Source organism: Eucalyptus grandis, chromosome 3 (genome assembly GCF_016545825.1).
Source record: "Eucalyptus grandis isolate ANBG69807.140 chromosome 3, ASM1654582v1, whole genome shotgun sequence".
Lineage (NCBI taxonomy): Eukaryota > Viridiplantae > Streptophyta > Magnoliopsida > Myrtales > Myrtaceae > Eucalyptus > Eucalyptus grandis.
This window is the reverse complement of record NC_052614.1, coordinates 34,130,545-34,150,328: the sequence shown is the minus strand read 5'-3', so window position 1 is coordinate 34,150,328 and position 19,784 is coordinate 34,130,545. Positions and strand designations below refer to the sequence as shown.

At 38.9% G+C, this 19,784-nt stretch overlaps 1 protein-coding gene across 2 annotated transcripts; it reads right to left on the bottom strand.

Moving 5' to 3' along the window:
• Positions 1 to 6,745: 6,745 nt before the first annotated feature.
• Positions 6,746 to 13,973, bottom strand: LOC104437295 (lupeol synthase-like). Of its 2 annotated transcripts, XM_039310546.1 has the most exons (19): positions 13,849 to 13,973; positions 13,353 to 13,611; positions 11,800 to 11,985; positions 11,104 to 11,193; positions 10,799 to 10,996; positions 10,371 to 10,455; positions 10,092 to 10,258; positions 9,539 to 9,727; positions 9,328 to 9,441; positions 9,030 to 9,149; positions 8,826 to 8,948; positions 8,629 to 8,727; positions 8,468 to 8,524; positions 8,311 to 8,357; positions 8,088 to 8,231; positions 7,816 to 7,993; positions 7,630 to 7,710; positions 7,222 to 7,305; positions 6,746 to 7,100 (listed from the first exon to the last, which is right to left on the bottom strand). In XM_039310546.1, exons 2-19 carry the CDS (start codon positions 13,545 to 13,547, stop codon positions 6,990 to 6,992), a joined length of 2,268 nt encoding a protein of 755 aa, XP_039166480.1. In that variant the 5' UTR covers positions 13,548 to 13,611; positions 13,849 to 13,973; the 3' UTR covers positions 6,746 to 6,989. The 2 variants fall into 2 exon arrangements, with proteins under 2 accessions (XP_039166480.1, XP_018726476.2); XM_018870931.2 differs by lacking the exons at positions 11,800 to 11,985; positions 13,353 to 13,611; positions 13,849 to 13,973 and adding an exon at positions 11,518 to 11,597.
• Positions 13,974 to 19,784: the final 5,811 nt, after the last annotated feature.

Here is a 19,784-nt window from a genome sequence, read left to right as displayed (position 1 = left end):
TGCCATAAAACTACTAAACCCCTCGCAAGACCTATTGGGTTCCGTACAAAAGAGCTGCTAAAATGTAATCGTCGTTGCAACCTCTGAATCATAGATTCATGGTTTTTGGTTTCCATTAAGAATAGAAAGTCGGGCTTTTCGTTGGCTGTCAAGGCCTTTAAGGCTTGAACTGTCAGGGGATTGTCCAAACCCTGACAGTTCCAACATATTAACTTCATTTGTGTTGTGGTGGCTGTTTAGGGCCAGCCACCGACGCCTATTGATTCGATTCAGTTGCATTTAGAATTGGTGTATCCAGAAATTGAGTGTCATCAAACTCATGAAATGACGAGTGCTACCTCTTTTGTTTTTTAGCTGGTCCTACCTTGGGGCTAGCTCTGGTAGTCTTCTGCTTGTTAGTATTTTGCATTTCCTTGGACAGATTGATGATTCCCTTTTGCTTCTCAGTTGTAGGGATTAAAGCTGTTGTAAGAGTTGTAGTCAGTTGTTGCGAAGTCTGTGGAAGTTGCGGCTGAGGTGGTAGTTGGTCATGTGGGGGTTGATTTGCTGAAACTGGCGAAACTGGCGATGTTACTTCGTTGGCAGTAGGTGGTTTAGGCAACAATGGAACACTTGGCAGCAGAGCGGGGGGTGTCTTAGGTACTGTTTCTTCATTTTGTGGTACATGTTCAGGTGTTTTGTAGAACGCTTGCCAATAAGGACTGTGTTCACGAACTTCAGCTCTCAACCATTGCCCGTATGCCATTTTATCGTTCCCATCTATTTTAGCTTCTTCATATGGATATTCTGGACAATATGAGGCGTAATGGCCTATCCTCCCGCAGGAATAGCAAAAGTGGGACAACCTTTCTTATCTAAAGTTGAGCCTCATTGTTTGGCCAGCAATGCGTATTAGCTTACCGGATTGTAGAGGTTCATCCAAGTTTATTTCAACCCTTGCCCTTGCCGCTTTTGAGACCGAGCCCTCAGTAAGGTCGGCCTTTATCTCTATGACTTCACCAACTTGCTTCAATGCTTTTCGAATCATCTGCTATGTACTCCACTCTAATGGCAGCCCAAAGATTTGAACCCAGAAAGCACATCGACTAAAATCATAACAGTGTAGAGGTGTGTTAGGAATCCATGGTTTGAAGATGACTAATTAACTTGGAAACAGCCATGGTCCTCCCTCCATAATCCTCTGTTTGTCAGTTGCTAACTTAAATTTTGCTATATACAGGCCGCCCTCTCGTTGAGATATGTCCACATAGTCCGTTCGCCAAATCCACCTTAATGTGCTCTGGAGGGCTTGTAAGTTAACACTAGATTTTGATAGGACTTTACCTACTAGTAACAATCGGCATTCCTCTAACTTTTCTAATGGGGGGGCTTCGTCCCATACCTCTATTTCCTGTGCTAAAACATAGACGCCCCAACCTTTTACATAAAGCAGCGATTCTTGAAGATTCGTCACTGCTTCTGAAGCCATCGGAACAGAGCCAGAAGGTAAAAAATTTTGCACTTCAAAATAAACGAGAGCAGTGTTGAAGGAACACGCAATCCATTGGTTGGCACCGGTAAGATTATATATGAAGATGGCGGTACTGATTCAAAACAGAATTCAGAAGAAAAACAGGGAATTCGCTGATGGAAATCAATCCCCACTTGAGTGAAAACATAATTCTTCACAGTCAACTTCAAGAGAGGCACGGCATTCCATCTTCCTTCCTCGACACACAGAATATACCATAGAAACTATCACCGATGAAATTGCAAACTAAAGGAAGCATGCAATCTGCCAATTTGCAAGGGCAAGAGATCAGGAGAACAAATTGGGTACCATTCGATGGGCCACCAGCATGCAGGAGAAGATGCGACCCATAAATTCCATCAACGAAATCATCAGCGGGTAATATCGGAAGATGAGAAGAAGAGAAAGGACTGGGTTTCAACGATTTGGGTTTCTGTGAACACTAAACTACCATTGAAGGGTAGGCGAAGACTCTGCATATCGAGAGAAAGGACTGGGTTTCGGCGAGGAATTCTCAATCTTGTACAGCAAAATCATAGTTTTCCAAAGGTTTAAATGGTAGAATTACACACGCTAGAAATGAAATTAGCTTTGCTAATCCGTATACTTGAGATTTGTACTATTATTTGACGTACGCAAGTAATAGAAGATTACATATAATATTTGGTGAAATTGGGACATGACTTTTCACAATTGAAAGTGAGAAAGAGGACTAACATGCATTATCTAAATTGACGAGAATAGAGTTTATGTATGATGATTTATTACGTCATGATTGTCCTCGTGTCCAAAGCTTTATGCGAACAAAAAATGCCTTCGGTGCTCTCCAATAGCCCATATTGGGAAGATGTTTCTAAACGATGAGTAGTTTAATGTGCAATTTCTCATAAATACTCCAGTGATTTTCTGTAGGCAACAAAAGTAAATAAAAAATAATTAATTAGGCACGTTGCATTAGAATGAAACGTTATAAGTAGTAACGACTGTGGAAGGCACTGTTATAATTACTTGTTGAGGAAACTCACCATTATTCAACTGTTAGTTGATTATTACTTTGACACCACGATGTATAGGGTTGGATTTACCTTGTGACAGGCTGAATTTTCAGAATTTGTTTTTGATTAAATAAATCGGACCTTTCATCGACGCGCCTATAGTGCTATTTTCCGAGCTAATCACTCATGAGATAACTGGACTATCTGGGGGAGTCATTAAGGAATCTAAACGCAATAGACTTGAGAATTCGACTCAACTAGGAATCAACTGCTCGACCATGTTGATCTGCAAGGATCATTATGGCACCATCAAAAATCAATTAGAAACCGGAGATAGGTCGATTTGATTGAAATATGTGATTAGTGCATGGGTGATTCCACTTAATTGCAAAATTCTCGTTGATCGACACTAAACCGATTTTTCTATTATTTCTTTACCTGGTGTCTGTATTTGAAATTTCGAGATTTTCACAACAATCGAGAGTCACCAATATGTCAAAGATGTACAATGTGGCTCAAAAATAATCGACCACGGGTCAATTGCACCAAAAATTCATAAAAGCTACCCAATAGACTAGGTCACACTAAAATCGCATCGGATTGAAATTAACCGTGAATTTGAACCCGATTTCAGAAATTGAAAATTCTGTCATGTTACGACTCATTTTAGAAACGTTGACTTATCCTCCGAAGAATTTTCAAAGATTCCGGGATTTTTATGGAAAATCGTTTCGGACGTTGCAGAAAATTAATGAAAATTCGGATGGGCCAAATTGAAAGAAATTTGGACTTCCAAGTCAAGCCTTTGGATGATGGGGACTTGCTGAAAATTGTATGGGATCTTTCTTCAACGAAATCGGACGTCAATTTGGAGAATTTGTGAAGAAATTGAAGCCCCAAAGTGTGAAATTCGGACCTTAGGATGGGGGGTGCAACATTGGTATCAATTTGGATAATTGTGGATTTATACTTCAGAAAAATAATTGGGGGACAATAAGGGATATACATGAAGACTTTTTGGTCCAAGAAATGATGAATTAGATTTTTTAAGCTTGACTTTTGCTTCATCTCTCTTCTTCATCCATCCTCTCTCTCCTCCTTCGTGCATTCCCTCCATCGACCATCCCTCTCTGCTCTTCTTCTATTTCATTTCCCCTTGCAATTTCATTCTGCCATTTGCTCTTTACCCGAAGCCTCTCTCTCTCTGCCGCCCCATCACCTTGTCTCTTGTTTGTTCGGTCAACCATCTTCAACGAAGACCGAGTAGCTTCCCACCGAACCGAAGCCACTCATCCTCTACCAAGTTCTGTTCCCAATTGAGTCAACAATCGGTGAAGCTCTCCCCAACGTTGACCACAAATCTCCACGTATCCAGCGTCCACCGAGGTCTATCTGCTCGATTTCCTCAGCGCATTAACACCCGTGGACTTCAGCCACTCGAAGACTCCACCGAAGCACCACCGATCTCAAGCTGCCAGCGAAGCCCGAAGCTCTCCACCGAAGTCCAGCTTCACGTGGCGTTTTGTTCGGTCAAAACTTCCCAGCTGAAGACCACCGAATCTCCCAGCTTGCTGCCGTGTGCCATCTCCATCCACCGAGCCTTCACTTCAAGCTGCCAGCGCCCGCACGTCCCCCAACCGAAGTAGCTCTTCCTTCGCTGCTTCGGACTTCTCAGCTCACGACCCATCGAAGCCACGTCATTTGAAGCACGCGCGTTTTCTTCGGCCCATCTTCACAGCAGCAGTTCGGCCCAAGCTTCAGCCCAAAACCCCAGCAGAGACCCACGAAATTTCCAGCCCGCTCATGCCAGCAGCCCAAGTGGATTTCAGTCGCAATCCAACCCACTTGAAGCTTGTGTCTTCAGTCCAAATCAGCAGCCCAAGCCCGCAAAGCAAGCCCAGCCCAACTCAATAACAAATCTCAGATTGGGCTGAGATTTGTTGGGCCAATTTTAGGCCCGGTTCAAGTGTGTAGACGCCGCCGCAAACCCAAGTTTCAGCCGCCGTCACGCCGTCATCGCGGTGAACCGGTTTCCGCAACAAACCGGTGAGTTTATGCACTAAACTCTTCTTAGTAGGTTAATGATGTTTAAGGGGTATTTAGTTACATTAATTAGGGATTAGGTAGTTAGTTAGATTAGATTAGCAATTTAATTAGTTAATTATGCATGTTAGGTGGTTAGATTAGATTAACTATGGCCTAGATAAATCGTATTATTTATCTAGATTGGTTTAGGAATTTTCCGGGCCCGTTTCGGTATTTAATTTAGCAATTTCGGCCTATGTTGGTATTTTTAGAATTTAAATTGAATTATTTAATTAATTTTAGAAATTATTTAATTATTAAATTTTTCCTTAGACCGGGATAGCTAGTGACCGGAATTTCATGTTGATTACAATGATATGGTTAGTTTCTGCAACTGGTGCTAATTTGTGCAAATTAAGTGCTGATTGGAATTTTGAGTATTTAATTCCAAAAATTGTGAATTTTGATATTTATTTAGAAAATTCCGGATATCGGATTTTAACACTGAAAATAGTTTTACGCACTATATAAAATAGTAGGATTTCAAATTGGAGGATATCACTTATTCTGGATTGAGTTGACCGTGTACCCACAAACGAGTATTTTACCGTGTACTTTTAATACTTAGAAAATAGGCCAGATTCACCATTTTAATTGAAGTATTTAAATACAATGCATGGTGTCCTTGGTCAAAATTGAATGATCGTGTGCTGATTAAGATAACCGTCCCTGGTGTGTGTGTCAATGAACGTTAAAAGTTAAGAGAACCGTCCTCGGTGTGTGTCGGTGGACGTTAAAGGTTAAGAGAACCGTTCCCGGTGTGTGTCGGTGGACGTTAAAGGTTAAGAGAACCCGTCCTCGGTGTGTGTTGGTAGACGTTAAAGGATAAGAGAACCCACTCCCGATGGGTGTTGGTGAACATCACCTATCCCCAATGTGTGTCGGTGGATAGAGAACCGGTGTGTGTCAGGTAAAACTACCTGTGTGGGTAGTAGTAATTAATTGGAACGCATATTGAGTGAAATTGATACGTCGGATCATGAAATAAAATTGTGTGGCATGGAATGAGATGTGCCATAACGATTTGGCCATATAATCGGACTCCTATGATTGAATTGATGGACTGACGTGTGTCGGTAACTCTTGCTCATGTGAACAGTGACTGATTTAGACGTTCCAATTGATGTGTGAAATTGCTATATGCATATGGTTGTGATATGAACTGTGCTGACATATAAAAAGAAACTGAGATGAGGTAAGTTCTCTGCTCTAATTGTGTGGTTGTGTGATTAGGACGCTTCTAGGCGTATTACCCTCCTAATCAGGGTTTAGAGCGTGAACTCGCTGAGATTTATATCACACCCCATAGTGGGCTTAAATTTTCAGGACCGTAGGGTGGAAGACCTGAAGCTGAGCTAAGAAGATTTGAGGTGTAGGTCAAATAGGACAACCTCCTTTTGAGAGTTAGTCTTTTGTAGGCCTTTGCTTGTTGACTTTTTGTAAATGACTCAATATGTTTATAAAAGCATGTTTGTTTGTGAATCCGTTGTCCTACTTTTCTATCTCGAGATGGTTACTATCAAGGGATTTATTATTTGTTTTCACATGTGTAATAAAATGAAAGGATCAGCAACTCATCCTAGGAAGTTGCAAAATTTTATCGACCATAGAGGGATGGGTATGCACTCGAGGATTAGGGTGTGACATACCTTGTTGAATCTCATGAGGGCTCGCCTTGTTGACTCTCGCCACCACAAAAAAAAAAAAAACAATAAAGATAAAATTTAGAAAAAGATATTAAAAATTTGTAAAATTTATTTACATTAGTGCCGGTTATGCCATAAAGGACAACTAGCGTCTATGTCAGCAATTTTTGGTCAAAATAGTTAGACAAACTAATATTGACAAACTGAGTTTATGACTCAATAGGTACAATTGAAAAATTTAGGATTGAAACGTTACAAGTGTAACATGTTTAAGACTTTTTGTACTTTTCCTTGTGAAATTCTATATAGTTTTTTTGACTAATTTTTATCAAAACTTGTTGACCTAGCAATCCAGTCATTGTCGATTGTCTTATGAGACACAATGCTGCATCAGCAACTTTCGGCAAAAATTGGAATTTTTCGCAAATGTTTAGGACCAAAGGGGCAAATTTAGAACTGAATTGATATCCATACAATATATTTAGGACTGATTGAACAATTTCCCCATATAAATCCAATGCTAAACACTTGAGATTCATCTTGTAGTGTGGTCCAAAGGTTTAGATGGTAGAATTACACACTAGAAATGAAATTAGCTTCGCTAAGCGGTACACTTGATATTTGTACAGTTACTTGACGTACGCAAATAAGAGACTCGGCAAGGCACATTACATTCTTGGAATATGTATTATTTAAATTATCAAACTTGTAGCTTCTAAATGATGATTTATTGCTGTCGTCATGTCCAAAGCTTTATGCGAACAGAACCCGCCTTCGGTATTCTCCAAGAGCCCATATTGGGAAGATGTTTCTAAACGATGAGTAGTTCAATGTGCAGTTTCTCATAAATACTCCAGTGATTTCCTGTAAGCAATAAAAGTAAATAATGATGATGATGATGATGATGATGATGATTAGATTAAGCAATTCCATTAGAATGAAACTTATAACTAGTAACGATGACGGAAAGCACTATTGTGATTACCTGTTGAGGAAAATCACCATCATCCATCTGTGAATTGATTAGCACTTTGACACCACGATGTATAGGGGTTGCATCTATCTCGGCCTAGAATAAGAATGAATAAATAAGTAAATAATCATAAGCATGATTGGGTCGATAGAAAGTACGTGCTTATCTCATAATTATCAAAATGGACAAATCCATTGCTATTTTTATGCAACATTTTCTTCGCTAATCTTGATCAGGTGTGCCGGTTAGCTTAAAATGTCAATAATTCATTGTTACGTATCACTTATCAAACATTGCTTGCGTGCGTACGTGCATGTCGTTCGGGCAGGCAGCCCGCACAAATCCGGTGCACCCCAATAATTGTTCAACGAATTGGCTTTATAGCCGGTGTATCATGTCATATATCTGCTAAATCCTCACCTGTCCTGCATCAATGAGGGACAACAAAGCCCATGCTGTCTGAACCAAGTTTGGTCGGTTTCCTTCCAAATTTGTGTAAACCTACATTTACATCGTTATATAAAATTAATTATCGACAGTCATAACAAAGGGATTATATTTTTTTAATCTCTATAGTATGCAAAAAATATATAATGACTTGCGCACCTTATTCTGGCTAGACAAATAGCTCTCCCCCCATCCGCCACAAGGCAATTGTTTTGACAGCAAGAATTCACAAGCTTTTCTCACGGTTGTACAGTTGCGGTAGCTCTTCCCACAAGCCGCAAGCCCTTCTACTGCAAACCATGTTCCATAGGTGTAGCAAATTCCCCAGCATCCGTACCTAGATTGACAGCACAATCTCACATTAAGTCAATTTTACATTATGTTCAACCGAAAGAAGGTAACACGTCCAGGTTTCTCATTCAGTATCCCACCATGAACCATCCGGCAACTGAGTGTGTTCGATGTAGTCTATCGCTCTTGCAATGCAACTGTCGATTTCCTTTCGACGATGCTTGGGGTGCAGTTTCTTGAAGAGCACAAGGCCTTGGATTGCTGACGAAGTGCACTCCACGTATCTATGTTAGCAAATGAGTTAGTGTTGTACTCATAAATGACATGTTCAGATTTTAAGTGTTGATGGTTGTTAGGGCTTACTCTCTTTCAATAAGGGTTTCCTCAAAGAATTCTGTAGGATTGAATTTCTGGAAATGAGATAGGAAAGGTTTTAAGAGTTACAGATATATTTTTGCATTCGTTAAAGCTAAAGAAAATTAAAAAGTAAACTTGGTGATTGCATAATGCTCAAAGTTACCTCCAACCATGCATATGCTCTTTGTGGCTCCCAAGCAGGAAAACCGCCATTGCTACTCTGCAATAGTTTTTATAATATATTACAGAAATTGGGTAGCATAATTCTAAATTTATCTTAGCGATTATCAAAGGAATAAAGATATCAAAATAGTTCTTGATTACTTGTAGGGAAAGAATAACATTGACAGCATCGTAGAATCGCTCTGTTTCCATCTTCTCACCCACCAGGTCAGGAGACATTTGCGAAAACAGAAGTGCTGTCTGTAAAAGACACAATATTATTGTGTGTTACAGATGTAATTACCCTTCAAAAAGAGGCTTCCAAGACCCTATCAAATGAATACGACCGATTTAATTACCTTTAGTCCTTCTGCTGTACAATCAGAAACTTGCCAACCGTGGTCTTGCATAGCAAATGTCCATGCTCCTTTAGATATGTGTCTATACATTGCTTTGAAGTCACCGGATGGGTTATCTTGGACCTTCAAAAGAAGATGTTTCGATCAGATGTGTGAACTACAATTAGTGACCAACTTCGTTTGATCGTTCAAAGTAGACATTACCTGTGAAGCTTTCACGAAATCATGTCCTTTCCTTAGTGTAGTTGCATACTCTTCTGTTAGGTTACCTGACATGATTGCTTGGATGGCAAAAGCCGCATCCCACATCTGACAGCCGAAGGTCTGTGCAAACAGAAATTAACATTTTTGCTTAGAGAATTTCATACCAATGCTAAATTTGGTTAAATTGCTTGCCACCGTATGCCAGATGGGATTACAAAGTAATAATTCTCTTTGATGCTTCAGCCATTGAGAGCTGCACCATTTCAAAGATATATGGGTCAGGATATGAAGTCGTCACCTGCATTTTAAGTCCATCTTCAGCTATCCAATAGTAGTCTGGAATTCTAGCAAGATGACGCTTGTAGGCTTCTGAATTTGGGTCTTCCACCCAACAAGCAACCATACATAAAACCTACAAATATTACAAATTCACACGTTAAGATTATCCGCTCTTTGACACATTTTGTTAGCATCTGAATGAGAGCTACTTGTCATGTTCTTTTTCGAACCTTTTCCACACATCCAATGGTCAAATATCTGCTGTTCTCGTCCTCATAATGTACGTGCTTGATCGCCACTTTCAGAGCCTTCTCTCTTATCATGGAAAGTGGCCAGCGCTTCAAAACTGGCTCCGTGACGTGGTGAAGGAATCCCCATAGCATATCTTGTACTAGAGGATGAGGGTAGTATAAATCCTCCTGAAGATCAGTACTTTGGTTAAGCTTCACATATTCATTAAATTAACTAGAGCATTTCATGTCATTTTCATACATATCAAGAAGTATTCCCTAGTTCACCAAACATATTTCAATTTTATATTATACTTTGAACATTAGAAGAGTTGTCGCATTTTGGAGAGAAGTCACTTATGTATGGCTTCAAAATGTCCATGGCTTTTTCCAGTACTAGGTTGGTTTTAAGTTATTCACTAATTGAGACAATTTCTGAGTTTAAATTTTAGATTTATCACATTAACAAAAATCATAATTAGATCATTAAGCAACATATGACTAGTCAGTCAAGATTTTAAATAAATAAATAAATAAAAGGATACAGCCACACCTTTGCGACAGTGCTCCTTGCTCTGTTCCAATTAATTTCATTATAGGGCTCAGTGTAGAGCTCTTGTCTCAGCGATAAAATTAGTCCAGTGACCGGACCGACGAACCTCCTCCCGTACAAGTATGACATGGGCATGTAAACCAGACGACAATAGCAGAGCATGTTACCTAAAATGGATCGTTAGTTAACATGTCGTATCACTAAAATCATATCAAACCTTTGATCAAAACTATGGAAAAGTAATCTCCTTTCAATAAAAGGATATCGACTCAAGCATACCAGGATGGATGGGAAATTTTCTTGGAAGAAGCCAGAATTCTGGGGGCAGTGGATTGCATCCTGCCCATTCATAAACACCTAGTACCTGCAAAAATTTTGTAAGTTTTAGCATCTTAACATAATTCTCAAGCTGAGCATGAAACTTGCATAATCCTCAAATTGACATAATTTTGTTTAACTAGAACATTTTTTTTCCCTTTTCCTTTTGTTTGTTTTTTTGTTTTTTTGTTTTTGGTTCAGTAAGGTCGATAGAACTCAATATCGTGTCAATTTCCCTACTTAATCATGATAAGTCTTAGGCAAAACTTCTTTATAGGACCTTTTTCCTTTCTCTAACAGTGGCGAGTTCGGATCTCTTTAAACGTTAGATTAATGAATTGAACTTAGTTTTGTGCAAATAAGAAATTAACAGACATATATTAGTATACCGCGAGCCAGAATTTTCCCCATGATGGAGTCCCCACTAGACCACCATGATCCAGAATCCATTTCCTTCCTCTAGCCATGGCTCCATCCTCGCCATCATCAGGCCCTTCTCCAAGCAATCTCAGTGCAATGTAGCTCAGTGCAGAGCCAAACATGGTGCTATGCCCTTCTATATGAAATCCCCAACCTCCATCTTCATTCTTTTGATTTGTTGGCAAACAAATATTGATACATCGTCATCATCGTTTGGAAAGTATTTGCATCAAATTAAAAATGAAGTAGTCTTGCATGAATGAGTAAAGCACACCTGGTGGTTGTTTATGTAACGCTTGATTTCCTTCTTGTGCTCCGGAGAAAATATTGCATTCATCGCTCCTGTAATGGACAGTGCAAAGACCTACAACGCGTGTTTTCAACATATATTTCATATTATCAACTAGAATAATGCAAGAAATAGAGCGACTATCTTAACGAAATCGTGAGGATCCGGAAGGGTCATCTTAATTATCCATAATTTGACTCGTTGTTTTTTAATCCAACTTTAGGATCTCAAGTGCAAACAAGCCTGTAATTCGACGTTTCGATTGGGTTTCGACTCATGCTGTCTTTAGCACTACGAGATTACGAGGGAATTTGATACATTTGAGGTTCATCTAACGGTGGTTCCCCATCGTACAAAGATTTTTAGATGATTGTTGGACCTAAAGAAGCCGAGGCTTACCATGGGAGGAAAGAAGAACAAGGGCCCAGCATTCTCTGCAGGCCAATGGCCATCATGGGCCGGGTCATCTTAATTATCCATAATTCGACTTGCTGGTTTTGAATCCAACTTTAGGATGTCAAGTGCTTGTAATTCGACGTTTCGATTGGGTTTCGACTCATGCTGTCTTTAGCACTACGAGATTACGAGGGAATTTGATACGTTTGAGGTTTATCTAACGGTGCTTCCTCATCGTACAAATATTTTTAGATGGTCGTTGGACCTAAAGAAGCGGAGTCTTACCATGGGAGGAAAGAAGAACAAGGGCCCAGCATTCTCTGCAGGCCAATGGCCATCATGGGCCTGGATGGATGAATAGAAGCTGATGGCCCTCCGCAGCGTGGTGGTCGCCGCTTCCTCCGTCACATCTTCGCCCTCCTCCACCTTCACCGGCGGTGGAATCGGCCCGCTTGGGTTCTCCTTTGTGAGCTGCAGATTCAAGCGTCCAAAGTTTCTTCATCAAATCTCATAAATTTGTACGTCGGGGGAGTGGCAAATTTGTCATAGCTTATGGATGTCTGAAACTCTAGACCATGTTAAATAACGCGGGATATAAATAGTTGTCAAGTACCCAAAACTCAACACGCAAGCTAGTGATTATAGATGTAAAGAACGGGAACTTAAATTGAGGTGATAAGCGAGGTGGATTTCTTTTAATTCTCCTTAGTAAAAAGCTCATGCACCTATCGGATCACTAATAGGATGTCATTATCAAGTGGTTTAATTAATGCTTAATATATATATTGCCAATATGGACAACATGCGTTATGTGAAAAGGTCAAAGTGGAATCTATGTTAACATCACATATTAATGGTAGCAAAAATCGGGTACTGTAAAGTCAAAATCGAATGGAAAGTCGCGATCAACCATTTAAGTTTGCGAAACCATAAACTCAAAGGAAGGAGTGGAAAAATTGCTCAGCTTAAAAAGGGTTAAATAATTAGATGTAAATCGCTCGCTTCCTACCTTCTGGTTTTACTACAAAAGAAATGGGTCCATCTACAAGGCCTTGGACGACCCGTGAGACATCTTTTATTTTTTTTTCTTTATCCTTTTTGGACATTTCGTATTATAAATTCGAGGAATATCTTGTGGGGCCTCTTTCAATCTTAATTTGTTGTGACGTGAAAAGAAAGTGATGAGAATTATTTTTTCATGCACGTTAGTCAACGGATCTTGTCACGTAAGGATTTTTTTTTTTTTTTATAAAAAAATCATTCTTTTTAAGAAATTTTCATTCATAAAATTTGAAGGAGAAAAACAAGTAAACCATTGTAAACTATATAAGTGTCATGAAAAGAGAACGTAAAACGAGTAAATCACTGCATACTATTATGAAAATAAAACATTAAAGATCTAACTGAGTTATTAGGTTTTCGAGAACAACAAATAAGGATTCTCTAGATTTCAGTGGCACATATTAAAAATGGACTCACTACAGATTTGTTTTTTTAAATATAATTAAATCCAAAGACTTTTCTCAAATGAGCAAGGAAGAGCAAAGGGTTGTTGGGAGCAATCCTCTCCCAGTATTCTTCCCTGTCATCATGGCAAACCACACCTTCATGGATGATGCAAGAAGTGAAAATATCAACGGGAAAGCTTTCATTATCGTATAGTCAACCCAACAGTTTTTCGATTATTTTTTCAGGCTCGATTGGTCTTATCTTGAGCGAAAGTAAGGAAAACTGTTAAAATAAATAAATATTAAATCATGCTTAGATAAAACAGTTTAAAATTCTAGAATAATTGATTTGCAAGAAGTTTAGTAGAGAGACGGAGAGAGTATGCATGCCTGCATCCTCATCAAGAGATCAGCGCTCTGCTTGATTCGGAACCGGTTCCTCGTGAACTCATCTCGGACCCTCTCCACCTCCGCCCTCTCCTCCGGTGTCCCGGCGTCAGGGTCAAACTCCCAATGCTGCCGCCCGACGTGGTTGTTCACGCTGGTCAGCCACGGCCCGCCCTCCGCTATCTTCAGCTTCCACATTCTCTCTTTCTCTCTCTCTCTCGTATATTTATCTGCCAAACAAACGCCCACACCAAGCTCGCACCTAAAGAGTACACAATTCAATTACAACGTCCGAGGCAAACAGAAACGGCCCATCTTTTACTTTTCGTTGTTTTCTTTCGATCTAGTGATTGGTAAATCACTGAAGGAGCATGAAATCGTCTATGCAAATTAGCCGTGATTAACCAGCTATGGACTATCAGAGAGAGAGAGAGAGAGAGAGAGATTATGGAGCTTATAATAGAAAGGAACAGGATTCTATGTCTCAGTTGTTGTGTACCTTGAAAGTGCCAAGAACTGCAGAGTCGAGAGTGCGTACTTTTTGTGAGCTCCCAAGAGGAGGAACTTAAATTGGGGAAGGGGTGGGTGGTGTAGGGAGGAAAGTGATGAGTTAGTGCACGAGCATGGGGGTTTTTATAGGGGTTTCGAATGAGAGCGTACTCCATTATTCTATCTGGCTTTTCTTTTCCTTTTCATTTTTCGGGTTTAAATTCTATTTTTGTTGGGGAGGGCCGAACTCAATTACTGCTTTGGAAACTTGCAAGTTGGGCAAAATTCCATGATAGGGTCGAACTCATTTTTCGGGTCTAAATTCTTTTATTTTCGTTTTCATTATTCTATTAGGGTGCAGGCCGCGTGTGCTGACCTTGAAAATCTTTTTACCCTCTTGTTTGGCTAACTCTCTTTGATAGGGTCTTGCCTCTTGGCTCTTTGCCCTACCTACCTTCATGTGGCCCCACCAGAAATTCTGTTTCCACGTTTTGCGTCACCCGAGCCACTTGTGGAAATTAAATCGGAAGAAAAGGACCCGCCCGCTAGTGTAATCCATGCTGTAAATGTAGAGCATTTCACAGTTGCTGAATAGCCCCAATCCTTCCTTAAGCGTTAAGTCTATTTGTTTTTCTTTTTGTGGGTATAGCCAAGAAGAGAAACAACCTAGTGCTAAAAGCAAAGGGAAACAAGGAGCTCCAACAGCTCCAAGAAACAGCAGTTCCTTCGATCGAGGCACAAAGACAATGCGCCCAGCACTGCAATCAGTATGTGATCAAAACATGCAGACGTTGTTGCTGTCTTCTCCCTCTCTTTGCCAAAATATCCGCGCATCGGTTAGCTTCTCTACGGATGTGCTCCGTCATGTTAAGGGTAAAGCTCCTAAAGAGTCTTACACTCCAAAAACAGACCACAAAGTCCAAGTCCTTCATGACGTGCCCAAAATTCCGCAGACAATCCGGAAGGATACAGCAACTGAGCTCAGCTATCTCTACAACCCTTTACTTCAAACACGTTTCTGTATCAAGATATCTCAACTTTGAATCTAAACCTTGGCGCTTTGCGGCGATTACTATCATGACATTATCTGTCGGTAGAAGAAAAAACAACAGCCTGAATGGTCATCCTCGTAGCATGGCGACGCGATAACAATCATGACACTACCTGTCGGTTGAAGAAAAAACAGTAGTCTGAATGTGATCCTGACAAGATATCAAAGAAGGAGTTCACTTCCGAGTCATCAATTCATACAATTACCCTCAGCTTTCATTAAAATTTAACCTAGTGAGCATTGAACTAACTAGCTAAATATCGTTGGACAGACCCCTTTCTTTCTTTTGACATTAGCTGCTGCACACCTTCTCAGTTCTCATGCGTCGAACACTTGGCCCAACGTCGTCATCAAAACGGGCACATCAGCACCTACACGAGCCTCCACCCCATTGGATAACTCTTCCTATCACCACTTCGTTAACTACAGAGCCGCCGTCATCATCATCACCACTTCGACTCTTTATGTTCCACAAACCGCCCGCCACCGTCGAATCTATCAGATACAAGGTCAGTATTCACAGGAGCATGGAAATTAGCACATGGAAAATGCAATTTGAGGCGTAGTCTCCACGAAAAGGACTTTCGATAAATTCTTTTCCCACGAAAATCGTTCACCAGAAAGAGATGCAATGATGAATTCTTGGGCATCCGTGAACCCGCGTTCATTAATGTTCAATAGTAGGCGCACCTCCTTGGTAGCAAAGCACCTTGGACCATGCTAGCTTTTCCCTTCATTATTTGACCTTCAGTTCTTTATCCATTTAGCGTATGGGACAAAACCCAAGTTTGGTAAATTGGTACTCAATGGAAAAATTGCTCGGACCATGTCAATTGTTTGACCAATAGTCGAAATGGACGCCGTGTGCTTTTTTTTTTTTTTTTTTTGGCAAAAATATTTAGGGTTCTCCAAAAAAAAAAAAAAAAACTTCCGGTGAATGAATATATATATATATGATTAAGGTCTTGTTGAGGAGGGCCCGCCAGATACTTATTAAGCAATAACTTGTTGGGAATGATTCCATTTTGAAGTGACCAATTATGAGCAAAACGAAGGCAAATAGTACATTAAAAACTGTAAATTTTTCTTAATTGATTTCTTAACGATTGTCTAAAGATACTCAATAACAAAATCCATGTTCTTATTGGCGTTGCATATCTCCGGAGTCAGTTATAGTGATAGTCAAACACGAGAGAGAGAGAGAGAGAGAGAGAGATTCTAATACATCATGTTTTTCTGGGCCACCTTTGATGAAGCCCATTCCCAGGACATCAAATTTTTCTGGGCCATCTTTGATGAGACACTAAGTCTTCTACCATCTTAATGAAATTCCTGACGGACACTAAATGCTCGTATTTGACACTAAATGCTCGTATTTTTCGTCAGGTTATCTCATTTGCCTCGACATCGAAAGTTATCTAGACAAGTAATTTAATAAATAAAATTTAGTAAAAGATCTCACTACCTACCCTTGTCAAGATATGAAAAAAATATATTAATGATGATATTTTCGCATGTAACTTAGTAAAATACCTATATATATGAATTTCCATTTTCTTTGACTTTCTGAATACTTATATTTATTTTATTGAAATACCTGTAAGGCCCATGATATGCTTTGGTCTTCACATGGGGTAACCTCCTCTCCTCCTAAAATATTTGATTACCCAAATAAAGAGAGATTTTAGTAATAGGTACTGCTTCAACACAAATGACAAATCTAAGATACTTTGAAACATCAAAAAGCATTCTCCTCGTCCAACTATAATTGCATAATTTTTAGATGTGAGCAGTTCAAAGGTCGGTCTAGAATTAGGAAACCTACCTTGTTAGGACCAGTTTTCAGTTTTTGGAAACTGAAACCAACCATATACTTAGGAACTAACCCTGGAATTGAACCTATAGTTCTAGGGTTTACTCAAGAATTGATCAATTCCTCTTTATTCTTTCATTTTTGTCTTTTCTTGTCTCATTTTTAGTCAAGCAAAATGAAAGTTAAAGCAGCAATAAAAATCCCCATCCGTTTCTTCCACAGGAAAGTCATAGTAGAGAGAGTCGTTGCTTGAGAATTCTCGTTTCACTCTTGCATTTATCAGTCAATGGAGATTGTCTATTGGGTTTCATAATAAATCTGCAAGTAGAAACTAGTGTTTTTTGTTTGTGATAAGAAACCTACTTAATCTTCTAAAGTTATAGAATCGTAATTTACTTTTGGTTGATTGAGATGACTCTTGTTTTCTATCAAAATTTGGAGCGACATGATTTTACTCTCTTCAAATGGTGCTTTGCTGTGGTTGTTGGAAATCGCTCAAATGGCTTCGAGGGGTCGCCCTTGGTTTTCGACATATGAATGTTTATGGCATTGAATGTATCCATTATGAGCGTTTTTTGCAATCTAATGAATGACTATGGGTGCAAGTTTTGTAAGAGACATACTGCAAGAAAAGTTACGAGGAATAGGTGTAGCAGTTAATGTGTTAGGGATACTGTAGGATGAATTCTGTAGCTGAAGCACGAGGTTTGCAAGCATCTAAGAGAGAAGTGATGTAAGAAAGGTTAGTGGTACATTCATCTAGATAAATTGATGAGAAAAGCCTACTCACTATAAGAAAATATAACCGGAGCAAAGAATGAAAAGTAAATTGATGGTTACTTTAGGTTCGGTTTTTGGGTAGGAATCCAAATGGGAATCAAGAATTGAATCACATAGTATTGGTCCCAAGTTTTTTGGAACTGAGAATCAAACCAATAATCACTGGAATCTAGAGCCAAATCAATTTTCATGGCCAGCTCAGTCCAGTTCCGATTCTAACCGAAGCCCATACTCAACGCTAATAAAATTGATCTTTAATGGTTTCTATAAAGGGAGAGGGTTCAAGTAGCACCACGAGGACACGCTTTAGAAACTTCCCTAACTAGAGGTAACATTGGAACGCTTAGCACAAATTAATTGTAGTAAAATTGTCCTTACTAATCCAACACCTGCTGCCACAATAAATGTGTCTTGAAATTGTAGCCAAAGATACGGTCGGTTCATTTTCATTTAGTGACGTGAATAAAATATAGCATCTTCTTCATCTTAAAAGCATTTGAAAAATATAAAAGATCATGACCGAGTAAAATTCCAAGTTAATGTATATATATCGAGAGCAGTCATCAATCAACCATCAACCCTAATTATGACTAACTATAATATATATATATATATATATATATATATATATAGTCTATTTCAAATTTTATTGCATTCTTAATATGAGAATCTTTTCGCTTAATATCGTCAAATGTGCACCTTCACACCGATATCGTAAGGTTACTTCTTTTAGTATTTTAAGTCCAATCATGACGTCAACTGCACAATAAAGGGCCCCTACAACCAATCAAAAAGAGAGATTGTTGGGTCCAATCGATTTTTTGTTTTTGTCAATATATAGCATTCATTATCAAAACAGCGTGGCAATGCAACTAAGTCCGAAATCCTTACATAATAAAGACTATGGTAGACGTAATTGATAAAAAGACAAATACTTCACCCCAGAAGTAGGTAAAGGGGACTATCAAGCAATTCTTTTTCTTTTTTTTCTTTTTTCCTTTTCAAAATTTTGCAACCAAACCAGACCATTCAAAAGCCGAGTGTTCAATATATGTGTCCCTTTCCGGCGTAGGTACACCCGCAGTCATTTTGTCAGTATGCTACAAAGAGTTGCATTCAAGTGCCCACCTATGCCGGTGGAAATTGTAATAAATTGACCAACCAGAAATGTCTGCTTTAACTCCATTTGTCCCTTGTCGTTTGACATTTCTGCATTTGACGATAACCACCACAAATGTTTAATTCACTTCACATCTATGCTTCATTTATTTCACAAGAAGTAAGTGATTTAAAAAATATTTTCAACATAATAATTTATATTACTTATAAAAATAATTAAATGTAAATTACATAAATATAATTTTTTATCGATAATGGAAATAATTTTCATGATTAGTTATTTCAAATGATATCAATAATTATTCTTAAAGATATATTTTTTTCAAATTATTATTTTTTACGAAATAAAATAAGTCAACTCACTCTATTTTTCCCGAGCTGGTATGTGGTCACCGTCCAGCTTCTCGTATATACACGTAGGTTTGACTTGGCACACTCGAAGGAAGAAAGATGGATCACTCCCGATTAGTGGGAAGGTTTGATGGGAACTTAAAGATTACTTGGCACATTTTTGAAACCTCTTTTCCCAAGATGTAATAATATTCTTTTGTACAGATTTGAATTTCTTTAGTAATTAATGGAAGCAATCGCGCAGCACATTTGCCTGTTTGGATTTACTTTTGTTTTTTTTTTTTGTTTTTGACTCGACTAAACTCTCGTAGCTCATACACTCTGCACATTTGCCTGTTTGGATTTACTTTTGTTTTTTGATTTTTACTTAACTAAACTCTTGTAGCTCATACACTTTAAATTTCAATGTAAATTTTAGAACTTTTGAAACTTTCACAATATTTAAATATCAACACGCATATTCACATATAACTTTTTTCATGATTTCTAAGATTCGAATAATAATTGAAACTTTGGTGCGCAAGCATGAAGCACTTTTACGCTCCTGTTTACTCGAGTTGATGCTTCTATTATATCTAGTATAGCTATCAAGGAAATGACTTGCGTTATTGATTAGGCAAAGGGCCAGTGTTCAATTTCCCATACCATCAAGGACGAGCAATTTTATGTTTGGTCTATACGATTAGGTTTGACTCGCATCTTATTTAACTGATTCAAGAAATTATGGTATCTCACCAAGGGAATCACCTAAACTTGAGTTCTACGTGGAGAAGGGAAAAACAGGTGGTGCTTCCAAAGAGATGGAAGCCTAGTGAAAGGTTTCAGATATGGT

Bases quoted from the DNA above. Each gene is read 5' to 3' on its own strand.
- LOC104437295 (XM_039310546.1), bottom strand. From the start codon at position 13,547: ATGTGGAAGCTGAAGATAGCGGAGGGCGGGCCGTGGCTGACCAGCGTG. The intron at 9,442-9,538 runs GTTCGAAAAAGA...TAATATTTGTAG, and splicing joins CCATTGGATGTGTGGAAAAG to GTTTTATGTATGGTTGCTTG. The intron at 8,525-8,628 runs GTAATCAAGAAC...AAACTATTGCAG, and splicing joins ATGTTATTCTTTCCCTACAA to AGTAGCAATGGCGGTTTTCC.